The sequence below is a fragment of the Pelobates fuscus genome, chromosome 3, assembly GCF_036172605.1.
Source record: "Pelobates fuscus isolate aPelFus1 chromosome 3, aPelFus1.pri, whole genome shotgun sequence".
Taxonomy (NCBI): domain Eukaryota; kingdom Metazoa; phylum Chordata; class Amphibia; order Anura; family Pelobatidae; genus Pelobates; species Pelobates fuscus.
In genome coordinates, this window is record NC_086319.1 from 38,675,638 (window position 1) to 38,692,150 (window position 16,513).

General features: G+C 41.9%; 1 protein-coding gene across 1 annotated transcript in view; it reads right to left on the reverse strand.

Moving 5' to 3' along the window:
- Positions 1-7,543, reverse strand: part of ADAMTS20 (ADAM metallopeptidase with thrombospondin type 1 motif 20) — a 215,325-nt gene extending 207,782 nt beyond the window's left edge. The window contains exons 1-2 of the mRNA XM_063446941.1: positions 7,420-7,543; positions 1,065-1,426 (exon numbers count right to left, since the gene is read on the reverse strand). Of these exons, the coding sequence (XP_063303011.1) occupies positions 1,065-1,426; positions 7,420-7,510 (453 nt within the window). The 5' untranslated portion in view covers positions 7,511-7,543. The remainder of the gene's footprint in view (positions 1-1,064; positions 1,427-7,419) is intronic.
- Positions 7,544-16,513: the final 8,970 nt, after the last annotated feature.

The window sequence follows — 16,513 nt, forward strand, 5'->3', positions numbered from 1 at the left end:
GTTCGTGTATGAAGGGTGCTCTGTGTGTGTGAAGGGTGCTCTGTGTGTGTGAAGAGTGCTCTGTGTGTGTGTGAAGGGTGTAGTGTGTGTGAAGAGTGCTGTGCACGTGTGAGGGGGCGGTCAGTGTGAGGGAGCCAGCATGTGTGAGGGGACAGTGTGTGTGTGAGAGAGCAGTGTGGGGGCAGTCTGTGTGAGGGGTAGGTGTGTATGTGTGAGGGGTGTAGTGTGTGTGAGGGGTGTAGTGTATGTTTGTGTATGAAGGGTGCATAGAGTCTTGGTTAGTCATTAAGTTGCCGTTTTATCCACTATATTGCTTTTTCCATAAATATTGTAAGTAAAGACGCTGTAGTCCACTTTCCACCCTTCCTTTGCCTCTCTGTACTCCCTTCCATTTACATTCTCCCCCAAGTGTTCTATCTCAATTTCATTGACACTTAAAGTTAAAATGTCTAGTGTTTCCTGAAAACATTTCTTGTGAAGTATGAGATTTAAAAACTCTGGTCAGTGTACAGAAGACATCATGCTTCTTTGTTAGGTTACGGCCCAACCTCCTAAATTATTATTTATTTTTTTTAAAAAGGTTGAACATACCTTTCCTCCCTTGCCTTGACTACCCCACTTCCCACTCTGAGTTCATCAATCTCGATGATCTTAACCAGTCCAATGCTTCCTAATCGGAAAGCATTGAGAGGCTAGTGAGCATAGATGAGCTGGAGATTTTTCTTGCAAAAGCAATATTATGTCATGATGTTTGTACCAGGGAACTGTGGTGAGGTCAGTGGCTGGTGGGACTAATGGCTTGTACCAGTGATGCTTTTTCACCATTCCATCCTCCTGAGTTCAATACCTCAAACAGCAAAGAGAGGCAAACACAAGCTCAGCCTCCTCTCTGCGCAATCTGTCAGAGGGGATACAGCGAGCTTCTGTAACTATTTTACAGGCATGCGCTCTATCTATTTCCTGACTTGTTTCACATCACTGGTATGTACCCTATACGTAATATATCATGTTTCGAGAGTTGATAGATAAATAAATGAACATAGATTTAAAGAAGGTAAACTCACCATGCCACCACAGAGGCTAAAAACAGCTACGTGAGTGTCCACATCATTGACATGTCCACTGTAGAAACAGTGCCTGAGGTCCGTTGAGTCGTGCGGTGAATGGCTTTGGTTTTTATTTCCAATATGTACAACACTGTAAGAGTCACCGATAAAGTCTGTGTTAACAGTAAGGTTAAACCGAAATAATTGTCCATAAGCAGCAATGCGATAATGGGTCCTGTGGACTTTAGACTCTGACGACTGAAAATCAAGACTCCTTTTTTTTCTGCGGAAATGCTGAGTGTGTTGAAAAACTTCCCCAAACTCGTCTACTCGAGAAGGTATGACAATCTCATAGGACGAAAGATCCTTCACGAGCCTGGCTGCAAAACAATACAAAAAATGTTGATGAAAATAAAAATGACCATGACTTTTTAAACACGTATGATCTTATTTTGAATGAAATACTTGGATTCTAAAATAAACTGTAACGTTCAGCAAATTGTATCCAATAGGCTGGTGGAATTCACTGACTTTTTCGTAATACTTATTCCAGTGATATAATTAAAAAAAAAAAAAAAAAGCCTAAAGTTTATTCCTTTCAACCTACTCCATCAGGTTTAACCTACTTGATTTACAAGCATTCTACATGTTTTCTTACCTTTAAACATCTTGGTAATCAGTTAAATATCAAAAAGCATGTGAGAATATAAAATGCAGAGAGCTAAAATAAGATTCTCAAATGAAACGTACTATATTAGATGACCTTAATCCTCTTCTTAACAGATCTTGGTAATTACATTCAGATGTAAAAAAGACATTACAGACTAGACAAGGACCACTTCATTTCTTTAAAAATAAATAAGTTTTCCATAATAAGCACTGGTTTAAACTGATATTTTCCCGAAAACGCATGGATATCAAATTTCTGTACATCAAGATAGTTAAAGGTCTTTAACTCAGATGGCAAGTCTCCTTGAAAGCTGAGACAAAGTTTAATGGGTCATTAATGTCTAAATATAAATGAATTTTATAGGAAATAGCATACTGAGATAATGTGTGCGTAAATGTTATGAGATTCGCCTGTTATGCATTTTACTGCTGAAAGAAAGCCTTTATCTAAATGAAAGCAGGTAAGAGTTTCAATATGAAACACAGAAGAAGAAATTAAATCTAAGATATTTTCAATAAATTAGATTTTCTGATTTTCACACTGTCAAAATATATTTGGAATTCACTTACAAGTCACTGACCAGAAAATATAAAGATATACTCTAGCGCTGTAACATATATCTTATTAGGTCATTTAATTTTTATAACTGCTCCATTAGACTTGTATAAATTATAATTTGATATCTAGACATGGACCCTCACTAAAATAGCAGAGAGTTGAGCATCCAATGAATTTAAAAGGTGCTGGTGAGTACTCCAGTTTTCATACCTCTTTTGAAATTATACTTAAGCTCAAGGTATAAGAAATTAAACATAAGTTGAGTATATTGAAGGTTCCTGACGTTCAATAATGGCAGGGACCTTCAAACTACTGAACTTGTGTTTAATATCCATCCATACCTGAGCACTCTGAACTATAGCTAATGATGGACTAATGCAATAACCGTTGTGGTGGTCAAGCAGAGGTTCAAAATTACTCCATGCTAGACCAACAATGATTGTTGGTCTAGCATGGAGTAATTTTTAGCTTCTGCTTGACCACCGCTACGGATATTGCATTAGTCCAGCATTAGCTGTAGTTCAAAGTGCTCAGGTATAGATGGAATCTTACTAAAAAGTAGAAAGATGCCAAGAACAGACATATCTTCATCACAAAAGGCTCAGATCTCTGTGAACCTTCTCAGATATTGAACCAGAAGGAGAAGAATTCAATGAGGACAACACTGTCATGCTCAATGGAACTTTGTGTAAAATCGCAGTTAAAACCTATCCAAATCGTGTAACTCAGCTATTGGGCAAGTCAAAGATCAGTGTCTTCGCAATTTTGTTAAATCATATCTATACAAAGAACTAGGATTTATTAAGTTATTGACCAGGCTGTCATGCATTCGGGTACACTGAACATTGCATTAGATAACATCTAGGCAATGGGATTGCAGGCAACATCTAAATATATGGATTTCTTGGGGAGGTGAGTAAAATTGAAAGAAAAGTGGAAAATACAGGCATGAGATGTTGAAGAGCTAACATTACTTTACAGAAGGGTCCAGGGCTGCCATCAAGGAATGAAAGCCCATGCTGTGTTCAGGGGCAAGGCCCTGCGCTGGTGCCCACAGCTTTGAGTGTGTCTAGCGACGCGTGTGTGTCCCTGTGAATGTGTTTCTTTGTGTTAGCTTGAGAATGTTTATGTGTAGCTGTGAATATCTGTCTATGATAGTGTATGTTTGCATATGTTTGGGAATGTGAACATGTCTGTGAGTGTGTGCCTGTGATTCTGTAAGGGCCCCACAATTTCTGATGGCAGCCCTGGAAGCAAGACTTAATACACTGCTCAAAAAAATAAAGGGAACACTTAAACAACACAATGTAACTCCAAGTCAATGGCACTTCTGTGAAATTAAACTGTCCACTTAGGAAGCAACACTGAGTGACAATCAATTTCACATTGCTGTTGTGCAAATGGGATAGACAACAGGTGGAAATTATATGCAATTAGCAAGACACCCCCAATAAAGGAGTGGTTCTGCAGGCGGTGACCACAGACCACTTCTCAGTTCCTATGCTTCCTGGCTGATGTTTTGGTCACTTTTGAATGCTGGCGGTGCTTTCACTCTAGTGGTAGCATGGGACGGAGTCTACAACCCACACAAGTGGTTTAGATAGTGCAGCTCATTCAGGATGGCACATCAATGCGAGCTGTGGCAAGAAGGTTTGCTGTGTCTGTCAGCGTAATGTCCAGAGCATGGAGGCGCTACCAGGAGACAGGCCAGTACATCAGGAGACGTGGAGGAGGCCGTAGGAGGGCAACAACCCAGCAGCAGGACCGCTACCTCCGCCTTTGTGCAAGAAGGAACAGCAGGCCACAAATGTGCATGTGTCTGCTCAAACGGTCAGAAACAGACTCCATCAGGGTGGTATGAGGGCCCGACATCCACAGTTGGGGGTTGTGCTTACAGCCCAACACCGTGCAGGACGTTTGGCATTTGCCAGAGAACACCAAGATTGGCAAATTCGCCACTGGCGCCCTGTGCTCTTCACAGATGAAAGCAGGTTCACACTGAGCACATGTGACAGATGTGAAAGAGTCTGGGGACGCCGTGGAAAACGTTCTGCTGCCTGCAACATCCTCCAGCATGACTGGTTTGGCAGTGGGTCAGTAATGGGGCCGCAGGGGGGGGCCGCACAGCCCTCAATGTGCTCGCCAGAGGTAGCCTGACTGTCATTAGGTACCGAGATGAGATCCTCAGACCCCTTGTGAGACCATATGCTGGTGCGGTTGGCCTGGGGTTCCTGCTAATGCAAGACAATGCTAGACCTCATGTGGCTGGAGTGTGTCAGCAGTTCCTGCAAGACAAAGGCATTGATGCTATGGACTGGCCCGCCCGTTCCCCAGACCTGAATCTAATTGAGCACATCTGGGACATCATGTCTCGCTCTATCCACCAACATCACGTTGCACCACAGACTGTCCAGGAGTTGGCAGATCCCTCAGGAGACCATCTGCCACCTCATCAGGAGCATGCACAGGTGTTGTAGGGAGGTCATACAGCCAGGCACGTGGAGGCCACACACATTACTGAGCCTCATTTTGACTTGTTTTAAGGACATTACATCAAATTTGGATCAGCCTGTAGCATGTTTTTCCACTTTAATTTTGAGTGTGACCCCAAATCCAGACCTCCATGGGTTGAAAAATTTGATTTCCATTTTTTAATTGTTGTGTGATTTTGTTGTCAGCACATTCAACTATGTAAAGTAATTCATTCAGATCTAGGATGTGTTATTTTTGTGTTCCCTTTATTTTTTGAGCAGTGTATATGACTGTATAGGCTACATGTGATAATGTGTTTAATTTCTAGTGGCTTAATAAATAGTTATGTTGAAGAGCTGACTTTAGCTCATTGGAGAGACAGCCCGTCTAGTTAGGAGAAAATATTCCCATGAGCCTGAACGTGCAGGGATAATAGATACATAATGAAAAGATAAATTGTTATAGGTCACATACTTGCGAATAAACTAAAATGTGCCTGATATGGACTTTACCATGGCAGTGGATTTCATTTGGTGCCATACTTTAACAAAAAAAAATAATCTAAAAGTAAAATTCTCTCTGCAGATAACGTTTCCACTTCGTAATTCATCCACAGAGAACATTACAGCGGTATCTGTACAGAATATTAAGGCACAAATAGTAAAAGAAATGAATTATTTTTTATTGCTGCAGGTTCATTATGCACAATGTACTCAGATGTAAGGAGCCATAAATGCAAAATAAGCAGAATATTCTAAAAACAAGGCACCAAAACAACTTTAAGGACCAATAAAGTCACCCAGACCCCTTATCTTAATAAAGTGGTCTGGGCGCAGTGGTCCTGTCATTTTACCCCTGACAGCCACTAGAGGTGCTTCATCATCCAGAACTGAGTGAAATTCAGTCCTGGAATGATATGCTGCTGCTGGCACAATTTAATTAAAGGATCGCAACATTTGTATGTGCATGCGCATCTAAGAGTGCAGCTGCAATTGGAAGGTATGCAGCATAGATCAGCCAATGAAAGATCAGTGTGGGATGAGCAGCTGGCTTGACCCCCTACTCCCACTGTCCTGTTATTACCTGTATAGTATTTCACAGCTATATTATGGAACAGATAATAAGAGGATAGCAATTGGTTGTGGAGTAGAATCATGGCAGCAGCTCTGGTCTCTCTTTGTCTCATAGACTGAGCTGCGTACATACTCAGAGCACATCTAATAAGGAAGTAGCTTTGTGAAAATGTGAGTTATGTCTAAAGGGGAGGTTATGCTGCAACACATTTGTTTTGACAAAATTAGTTATTTGAATGAGGGAAAAACAAAGCATGAATACAAGCCAAAACTTCAACAACAGATGCACTTATATTTTTTCAGGAAAATGCTGTTTTTGGTTAGTGTATCTCATCCTTCTCCCCCGCTATCCCTCCCTCCCCCAAATATAAAAAAACTGAAACAAAAAGAAAATAGTTAAAACTTTTAAAAGTTCCCCCTCAGCCCAATTCTCATCTGCTGACATCACTCTCTCTTAACGGAGGGGGAATGATGCCAAGAAGGGCAAAACAGAGTGGAGGCTAGAGCGGCAGGGAGGGGGGTATAACTGGCTGTCTTTTGCCAACATGCTGTGCGTGCTGATGACCAATGCCAAATATGCACAGAATTCACATTAGCCAGCCCAGAACTCTTGCTCCAAGATGGCTAATGAAGCTCCAATGACACTGCCGGGGATGGCTCCGGCAGCAAAGGGGTAAACTCTGTGTCTGAAACATTTCAAAGTGAAAAGCTGCACCTAGAGACTGCAGGTACCATGACCACTTCAAATGGTCATGGTGCTTTAAATAACCCCTTTTAATTAAACTTCATTCACCTGCAAGTAATTTGTAACATGATTTAAATGTTTATACTGCATTGCAAACAGTAATTTATTGAACAAAACACAATTTATTATTGTAAAGTGTTTTTGTAAGTGACTTTAAACATTCTAAAAATATACCAAACTATAAAAATAATATATTGACTTTACTAATGTAAACTTGTGTAATATTTTGAGAAGTTGGGCTAAGTATAGCTCTAGTAAGAAATACATTTAAAAACAATAAAAAATAAAACATTTTAAGAGACAACAAAAGCTTTTGCCATTCTGTATGTATAATAAAACATTGTTATAATAAACAGTTCCTGTAATGGGGTTATAAATTATATTTTAGTCAATAGTTACACTTTAAATGAAAAGTAGCAATTCCCTACATTATAGTAAGGGTGCTTACATTAAATGTATACTAAGTATATTGTATGACTGCTTCAAAATCAATGCAAAATATACCTTATGCAAGAACTCTTAAAGGCACAGCATCACCTTGCCTGTATCACTGACCAGTAATGGAAATACAAATCAAAATACAACACTAAATATAAATGAGAGAAATAAAGTAGAAATATTTCTCACATTATAGTATGAGTGCTTACATTAAATGTATACTAAGTATATTATATCAAAATCAATGCAAAATGTACCTTATGCAAGAACTCATAAAGGCATAGTATGAGCACCATACCTGTATCACTAACCAATAAATCTAAATCAAAAAGCAACACTAAATATAAATGAGATATAAAGTAAACATATTTAATGCCAGTTCCCTATAACGTGCCCCTATTGACTTTCCCGAGTTACCTTGCGTGGGGTGAAGCCGGTTATCCCAGGACCGAGTGTGCAGGAAGCAAAGATGACAGACCAGTCCCGCCAGCCAGTTTGCAACCAGCATGTTCCCTTTCAATCTGCAGAGAAATGAAAGGACTGCGAGAGTCCTATTCTCCCCCCCACCACCCCTCACGTGTCTCCCTCTCTCCCCCCAACCTGCGCCCCTCGGATCCCCGGGGAGCCCTCACAGCAGCCGGGCGTGCAGGCTGAGTGTCTGTGGACCCCCACTGCTTGGCTTCTCTTTCTGCATCGCTTCCCCTCTTGCCCCCCTTTTCCTTCTGTCTTCTGCCCCCCTGCAGATCCCACAGGCACCAGGTCACCCAGGGCAGAGCCTCATGGGGCTGTGAGCAGCTCAGCCACCAGAGAGAGAGAGCTGGAGGAAGGAGCTCTGCAGCAGCCCTGCTCCTCTGACCATCCCAGGACCCCCAACATCAAAGAGCAGAGCCCGCCTCCTGGCCAATGAGCGGCTGCAGAGCCCCTCACTCTGGAGCTGTGCCTATCTCCTCCAAGACGAGCCTGCATGGCACTGAGCTGGCTGGGGGTTCTGTACAAAGAGCAACTCTGGGGCAACGTTCTAAAAGGGCAACAATCAGCAGCAACGTTCCATTGTTACCATGGTGACTGCACAACGTTTAGAACTTTGCCACAGATTACAGAATTACTTTTTTTTTTACAGAACTCCCACAGTCTGCTGTCAGCAGTTCAGAGAGGGGAAGATACAGAAAACCACCCAGCTTGGAAATAGAACACGTTTGGATGCGCACCCAAAGAAATTGGTTTTATTTTATTTGTTAACAGAGTTATACAAAAATGCAAAGCCACTCTGTGCATGAAAGTGTAGCAGAGTTAAGTTTTTACTAACCTCCCCTATATTATTCAGCACAGTAAGAAGTTTGGAAAGTATTTACTGGGATGAGCAAATGAGGAATTGTCACTTCCAGAAAAATAGATTATCCAGTTAAAAAAAGAAAGAAAGCTTTAGTTTGTTTAGTTTTTTTGTTTTTATTTTACTTAACCTTACTATTAAATAATAATAATAATAATAATAATACTTTAAGAAAATCAGGGAGAAGCAAGAAGTAGATAAATTCATATATAACCAAAAATGAAAATGTATAAACAATGAATTACCCCAGACTAACACAACATTTCAGAGAAGGAATTTCATTTTGGATAGCAATCATAGTTCATACCTGGAGCATCCCTTTCACATATATACCTGTGACTAATGCCTCCTTTCCACTGAGCGGTATGGTTCGGGTCGGTACGGTTCGGAAGGGTTAGAATGATCCAGCCTATTCAGGTGAGCGTTTCCACTGCAAGTCGGACCACCAGGGGGCATGCAGGGTTTAGACCAAATGCCTAGCGTGTCATTTGTCGTAAGCATTGACGTTTTCCTGTCCGCCAATCAATGTATTGTATAGCGTAATGCTAGTAGCTCCACCCTAACCGTACCATTTCCTATGGACCCAGGAATGGTGCGGTTTGGTTCAGTTGTATGGGCCACTCTCATAATGGAAATACTCAAAATATCGTACCAGACTGTATCGACCTGAACCTTACCGCTCAGTGGAAACGGGGCATAACTAGTGTATTTTGGTCATTGAGCTAGACCCTCAGACTGGAGTATGCAAAGCCCGGTTCACGTTTTCACAAAGGGCTCTCTAATGATGACGTTGAGCTTTTATTTAATTCTGTTCCCAAGTTTTTATTGATAGAGCTTTTGTGATTGACATAATTACACACAGCCTTAAACATCCTCAGCCCTCTAAGTATTATTATAAAATGTTGCAAATATATTGTGTAACCGGTGAAATGGTGAGACCATGGAATCTGGAGCAGATTCATGGGAACCACTTTAAAGGTAACCTATAGTCCCCTCCCTCTCTCCCATAAAACCAATTATTATTTCGGAGTATAAGTTGCCTTAGAACAATGTGATCATTATCCACACACCTTTGCTCTGTAAAAGCTAGGTTAAATAAGGATAATTGACTTTGTTTCCAGTGCAGAGACGCCTCATAGAGAAGCATGGGGGCCTGCTGCGAATAAGTGAAAATCACTAAATTCAAGCCAATCGGATGCATTCAAACATTGAATCAATTATTGTAAGATCTCAATAGGAAGTGAATTAAGTTATTGTCTGAATGATAGTGACTAGAGTCATTCTCGGGAACAAATTGTTGTTTCTCACATTTGTCAGACTGAAGGGACAGGATATATGCACCATACCACAACATTAAAGGGACATTATAGTGTTAGGAATACAAACATATATTACAAATGCTATAGTTTCCTGTTACCTATCTAGATGTCCATCCCCCCAAATGTTAGATGGTTTAAAAGTTGAGATTTACTTTACTTTTACCTTTCAACCCTCACATCACCAGCTTCTATGATGTAATTCTACCTCCTTGGCTGAGATCATCAAGATTTATCATGTCAACCAATCCCAAGCTTACCCATAGGGAAGCACTAGGAGGTTAGCATGCATGTGTTGCCAAATGCTGCATTGTTCCATTTAAATGCTGATCTATGAGCACCACGCAAATGCACACCACTGTCTAGCTTTGTCAAACTCTCAGTTATTACTAGTTACTCGGGATCCTCCATAGACATCAGTGTTGAGAATACAGTGATGACATCAACTCCTGGTAGATAAAGCTTCAAGATGTGAAAATAACTTTGTGGAAGAAGATGGCGATGGCCAGATGAACAGGTTCAGGTAAGTTAAAACTACCTTTCCCCGCAACCATGGGTCACAACACTAGAAGAGGATCAGTCATCATCTTGTGTCTTTGCAAAAAATGCAAAGTTCTTTAGAAGGTGACAGAGCCACTTTGAGTGATTATACATAAAGCATACAAAAGGGCACATATAAATAAAAAGGTTAAGCAGTTAAAATATGAAAATTAGTAAAACAATGGAAATCTGACAAATCTAAGTTCTCAAATACTTCAATGTTTACCTAATTGAGAACTCAAATAAGTGTTCCTTTCGGGCTTTTTTCCCTATCACATACCCTTATAGAGAGTAGCCACATTTATGTTGAGCCTAATTCTCCTGTAAGATGATATCGCCTGACACTTTATAACATCTTTGATTATCCCTGTTATAAAGTTGGAGATTAGATAGACTATTAACGCATAATTTCCTGCAAACACTGTAGGGTATTTCATACATAAATAATTAAATCAACATTACATTTCCCGTGAAATTAGCAATGTTTTGATATGTAATACTTCATGGCTTAGTGCTAATAATCTTAGACCTTTCCATTTCAGATTTAACTGACTGTGATAAATAACACTTGGCATCATTTCTTCCTATATTCTTAGAAAAAGATTTTGTACGTAATCAGATTAACTTAATATAAAAATTGACCTCTTCTGGATTATATATATGCAGTTTTCTTGACAGCTTTTGTTTTTACATTAAGCTCTTCTGGCTTGTATTTTTTCAATATGAGTTGCTCAAACTATTTAAAGGGACACTTAAACTATTGTAGCTTAGATTTACTGAAAAATACAATAGACAGGAAATAAATGATAGAAGTGCTTCGAGTATTGAGAAGTGAATTGAGCAGTGAAATTGCAGGGGAATGATCTATACACTAAAACTGCTTTATTTAGCTAAAGTAATTTAGGTGACTATAGTGTTCCTTTAAGGGGTTAAAATGTTTATACATGTTGGGAGGGACGATGTTAACTCTTAGCTTGAAGGGTTATATTCTTGATGAGGAGATGTTCTTGCTCATCCACTCTCCCCTGAACTGCCACATCCGTGTTCGGTTCTATAGGAATGCTGGTGTACTGTACACTGTTGCCATTACACTAAACATGCAGCTAGTCCAACAAGGAAACGTGAACTGAGTGATAAATAAATACCCACTCAATAAACCTGGTGGAGCGCTAGATCAATATGCACTTACCCTTATAAAATAAGGGGACAATAGGGTGTACTAGGAATAAGAGAAATATACAAAATAGTGTAATAAATTCCAAACAGGGAAATATACATAGTGGATACTGGATGCACTTACATGAAACTGAGCCCTACAAGTATAGGCTCAGATTACACCCACGGTGGTATACTGTAGCAATACCAGGGCCTCTCCTGTGTCAAATATAGGAAAAATCAAATGGGGAAATAAAGCAAAGAAAGGGCGTCTGTCAGGATCGGGACAGGGATCCAACACGCAGAGTACAAACAGTAGCCAGATACGTATACCGGACCTTAGAATGGCCGGACTAACGTAAGTAGTACCGTATAGAATGGTCAAAGACAAGCCGAGGTCGAGGGTAACAGAAGACAGGTAAGCGAGAGACAAGCCGAATCAAGGGTAACAGAGATAAGCAGAGTAAGGTAAACAAGCCGGGTCAAAACCAAAAGGGATAATAGAATACACAAGCACTGAGTGACTAGAGCAAGCTAGAACCACGACAGGGCAATGAGCTAATGAAGGAAGCTCTGTTAAATACCCTGTTCAGAGCAGTAACCACACCTCCGAGACGTCCTGATTGGTCCTGCAGCAATTGACTGACAGGTCGATCCGGGGGAGTGTCCTGATGATGACTTCCTGCCTAGATGGTGTAAAAGGCAGTCACTCCCTCGCGGCCGGCCTTGCATGACCGGATAGACCGCGGGGAAGGGAGTCATCAGACCGTCTGGAAGGTGGAACAGCTAAGTCTCTACCTCTTTTGGAGGTAGAGACCACAGGTACCCTGACAGTACCCCCCCTCTCAGATACGCCCACCGGGCGGAATGAACCGGGATGAGATGGGAAGCGAGAGTGATACGCCCTGCGGAGACTGGGAGCATGAACATCCTCCTGAGGTACCCAACTCCTCTCCTCAGGACCATATCCCTTCCAATCAACCAGATATTGTACTCTCCCCCGGGAGATTCGAGAATCAATAATAGAGTTGACCTCATACTCCTCCTGACCCTCCACCTGAACGGAGCGAGGAGGGACTATTGTGGAGGAAAATCTGTTACATATGAGTGGTTTCAGCAATGAAACGTGAAACGAGTTCGGAATGCGTAAGGTATTAGGAAGCGCTAAACGATACGCAACCGGATTGATACGGGTCAGCACCCTGTAGGGTCCAATATAACGAGGAGCGAACTTCATGGAGGGCACTTTTAAACGGATGTTCCTCGTGCTCAGCCATACCCTATCACCTGGAACAAAGACCGGAGCCGCCCTTCTACGTTTATCAGCGTGTTTCTTGACCAACATAGAGTTGTGCACAAGGATTTGTCGAGTTTGATCCCACAACTTCCTCAAATTGGCAACATGAACATCAACCGACGGCACCCCCTGGGAAGGAGAATCCGAAGGAAGAATAGACGGATGAAAACCATAATTCATGAAGAAGGGGCTTGAATGAGTAGAATCGCAAACAAGATTGTTGTGTGCAAACTCCGCCCAAGGAATCAAACCGACCCAATCATCCTGGTGTTCAGAAACAAAGCATCGTAAATATTGTTCAATTTTCTGGTTGGTACGTTCAGCAGCTCCGTTAGACTGAGGATGATAGGCAGAAGAAAAGTTTAATTTAATACCAAGTTGAGAGCAGAAGGACCTCCAAAAGCGGGAAACAAATTGGGAGCCTCTGTCCGATACAATCTGAGAGGGTATCCCATGTAGGCGAAAAATCTCCTTGGCGAATATCTCTGCCAATTCGGGAGAAGACGGAAGTTTAGGCAGGGGAATGAAGTGTGCCATCCTAGTAAACCTGTCAACCACGGTGAGGATAACAGTCTGTCTTTTAGAGATAGGTAGATCGACAATAAAGTCCATGGCCAAACAGGACCATGGTTTCTCTGGAACCTCCAAGGGTTGCAGGAGTCCACATGGAAGCGTATGGGGTTGTTTGGTTTTAGTACAAACTTCACATGCAGCGATGAACTCCTCAACATCCCTCCGTAAAGTAGACCACCAGAAGTCCTTAGAGATCAAGGCGTAAGTTTTGCGAATACCAGGATGTCCCGCCATCTTGCTATTATGTAAACACTGTAAAAGTTCCAGTTGAAAAGCAGGAGGAACGAAATGACGACCCACAAGGGTCTGTTTAGGTGCGAGATGTTGCAACTTAATGATCTCGGCCAGTAATGGAGAGTGAATCCTGAGATTCGTATTAGCAATGATATTGCACTTCGGAACTATAGAAGAAAGAACTGGTTCAGGTACAGTAGAAGGTTCATATTGGCGAGATAATGCATCGGCTTTAGAGTTTTTAGAACCAGGTCTGTAAGTCAGTACATAATTGAAGTGAGTCAGGAATAAGGACCAACGAGCTTGTCTAGAGGATAAGCGCTTAGCCTCCCCAATATATGACAAGTTTTTGTGGTCTGTCAAAATCGTAATAGGGTGTAGGGTCCCCTCCAACAAATGTCTCCACTCCTTTAAGGCTTTAATGACTGCTAACAGTTCCCTGTCTCCGATGTCATATCTGCTCTCAGCCCCAGAAAGTTTCCTGGAAAAAAAACCACACGGGTGTAATGGTTTATCTACCGCTAATCTTTGTGACAGAACCGCACCTACTCCTGTCTCAGAGGCATCGACCTCGAGTAGAAACGGCAAAGTCGTATCAGGATGGACTAATATTGGAGCAGAAGCAAAAAGTTCTTTGAGCCTCTTGAAAGCAGCGAGAGCTTCAGGAGACCACGTCTTAGTTTCTGCCCCCTGTTTGGTCATATTGGTAATGGGCGCAATAATAGACGAGTAACCCTTAATGAAGCGCCTATAATAATTGGAGAAACCAATAAACCTCTGAATAGCCTTGAGTCCCTTAGGTAATGGCCAATCTAAAATAGACTGGAGTTTGTCAGGGTCCATCTTAAAACCCTCCCCAGAAATCACGTAACCAAGAAAATCTATCTGAGACTGATCAAAGCTGCATTTTTCCAATTTACAGTATAGACCATGTTGCAGAAGTTTCTGTAATACCGCTCTGACCTGTCTATAGTGAGTTTCAATCTCCCTAGAGTGTATCAGTATGTCGTCTAGGTAGACAATGACACAATCATGTTGAAACTCCCTAAGTACCTCATTAATCAGATCCTGAAATACTGCAGGAGCATTGCAAAGTCCAAACGGCATAACTGTGTATTCATAGTGACCGTACCGAGTATTGAACGCCGTCATCCACTCGTGTCCCTGCTGGACTCTCACCAAATTATATGCCCCTCTGAGATCTAACTTGGTGAAGATTTTGGAGCCCTTAAGACGATCAAATAACTCGGTAATAAGTGGAATAGGATAGGCATTTCTGACAGTTATTTTATTCAAGCCTCTGTAATCGATACAAGGTCTCAGCGTGCCATCCTTTTTCTTAACGAAAAAGAACCCAGCCCCGGCCGGGGAAGAAGACCTCCTAATGAATCCCTTTTCTAAATTCTCCCGAATATACTCCTCTAGAACCAAGTTTTCCTGAACAGACAAAGGATATACATGGCCCCTCGGAGGCATAGTCCCAGGTAGAAGCTTAATTTTACAATCAAATGGCCTGTGTGGCGGCAAAGAATCGGCATTCTTCTTGTCAAATACTGCCTTTAAGTCTAGGTAAAGGTCTGGTATCTGTCTTTCTGTGGACTGAATAGGAGTCTCAGGTATGTTAACATTAGCTAATGGAGAAACCTTGCATAAACACCTATCCTGGCAACCCTGGCCCCACGAGAGTATCTCCCCTAACTCCCAATAATAGGGTTATGTTTCTTCAACCATGGGTACCCCAGAACTATGGGAACGGAAGGGGATGAAATGAGCAAAAGAGATAAATTCTCCACGTGTAGGATACCAACATTTAAACTAATGGGTATGGTTTCACGAAAGATAACAGGGTCTAGTAGTGGTCTACCATCTATGGCCTCAACGGCCAAGGGTGTCTCCCTTAGCTGGGATGGGAAATTGTTCTTAATAGCAAAGGCTTGGTCGATAAAATTCTCAGCAGCACCGGAATCTATCAATGCCATAGCCCTTACTACTTCCTTCTCCCAAGTTAAGGAAACTGGTAGCAGAAGCCTGTGATCTTTATAATTAGGAGTAGAGGACAAAATAGAAACACCCAAGGCTTGTCCTCTAGAGAGACTTAGGTGCGAGCGTTTCCCGGACGGTTAGGACAGTTCGAGAGTAAATGACCCTTGGCTCCACAATACATACACAAACTCTCTCTTCTCCTGTACTGTCTTTCCTCCTCAGAGAGGCGGGTATAACCTATCTGCATAGGTTCAGGAAGCAAAGATACCGTGGAGTCAGGACTTGGAAAAGCGGGGGCTAACCTAAAAGAAGGTCTCCGGTTCCTCTCTCGAGTGTTCTGTCTCTCTCTTAAACGTTCATCTATACGAGAGATGAACGAAATTAAATCTTCTAAATTCTCAGGGAGTTCTCTGGTAGCAACCTCATCAAGGATTACTTCAGATAGGCCATTCAAAAATACATCCATATACGCCTGCTCATTCCACTTGACTTCTGACGCCAGAGACCTGAACTCTAGTGCATAATCCACCAGTGTTCGGTTCTCCTGTCTCAGGCGCAACAGTAATCTGGCTGCATTAACCTTTCTACCTGGAGGATCAAATGTTCTTCTAAAAGCAGCTACAAATGCGTTATAGTTATACACTAATGGGTTATCGTTCTCCCATAGTGGGTTGGCCCATCTCAGAGCTTTCTCAATAAGTAGGGTGATAATAAATCCTACCTTTGCCCTATCTGTAGGATAAGAGCGGGGTTGCAATTCAAAGTGGATACTAATTTGGTTTAAAAAACCACGACACTTCTCAGGAGCCCCACCATAGCGTACTGGGGGGGTAATGCGAGAAGAAGCACCCACTGTGGCTACCTCTAGACCTAAACTGACAGGAGAAACAGGGGTATTACGTATCTCCTCTGGTGGGTTAATGGCATGAGATTATAGAGCCTGTAGCGCAAGCGCCATCTGATCCATTCTGTGATCCATGGCTTCAAACCTAGGATCAGGAGAAGCCAGCTGACTGTTTGTACTTGCAGGATCCATTGGCCCTGTCGTAATGTCAGGATCGGGACAGGGATCCAACACGCAGA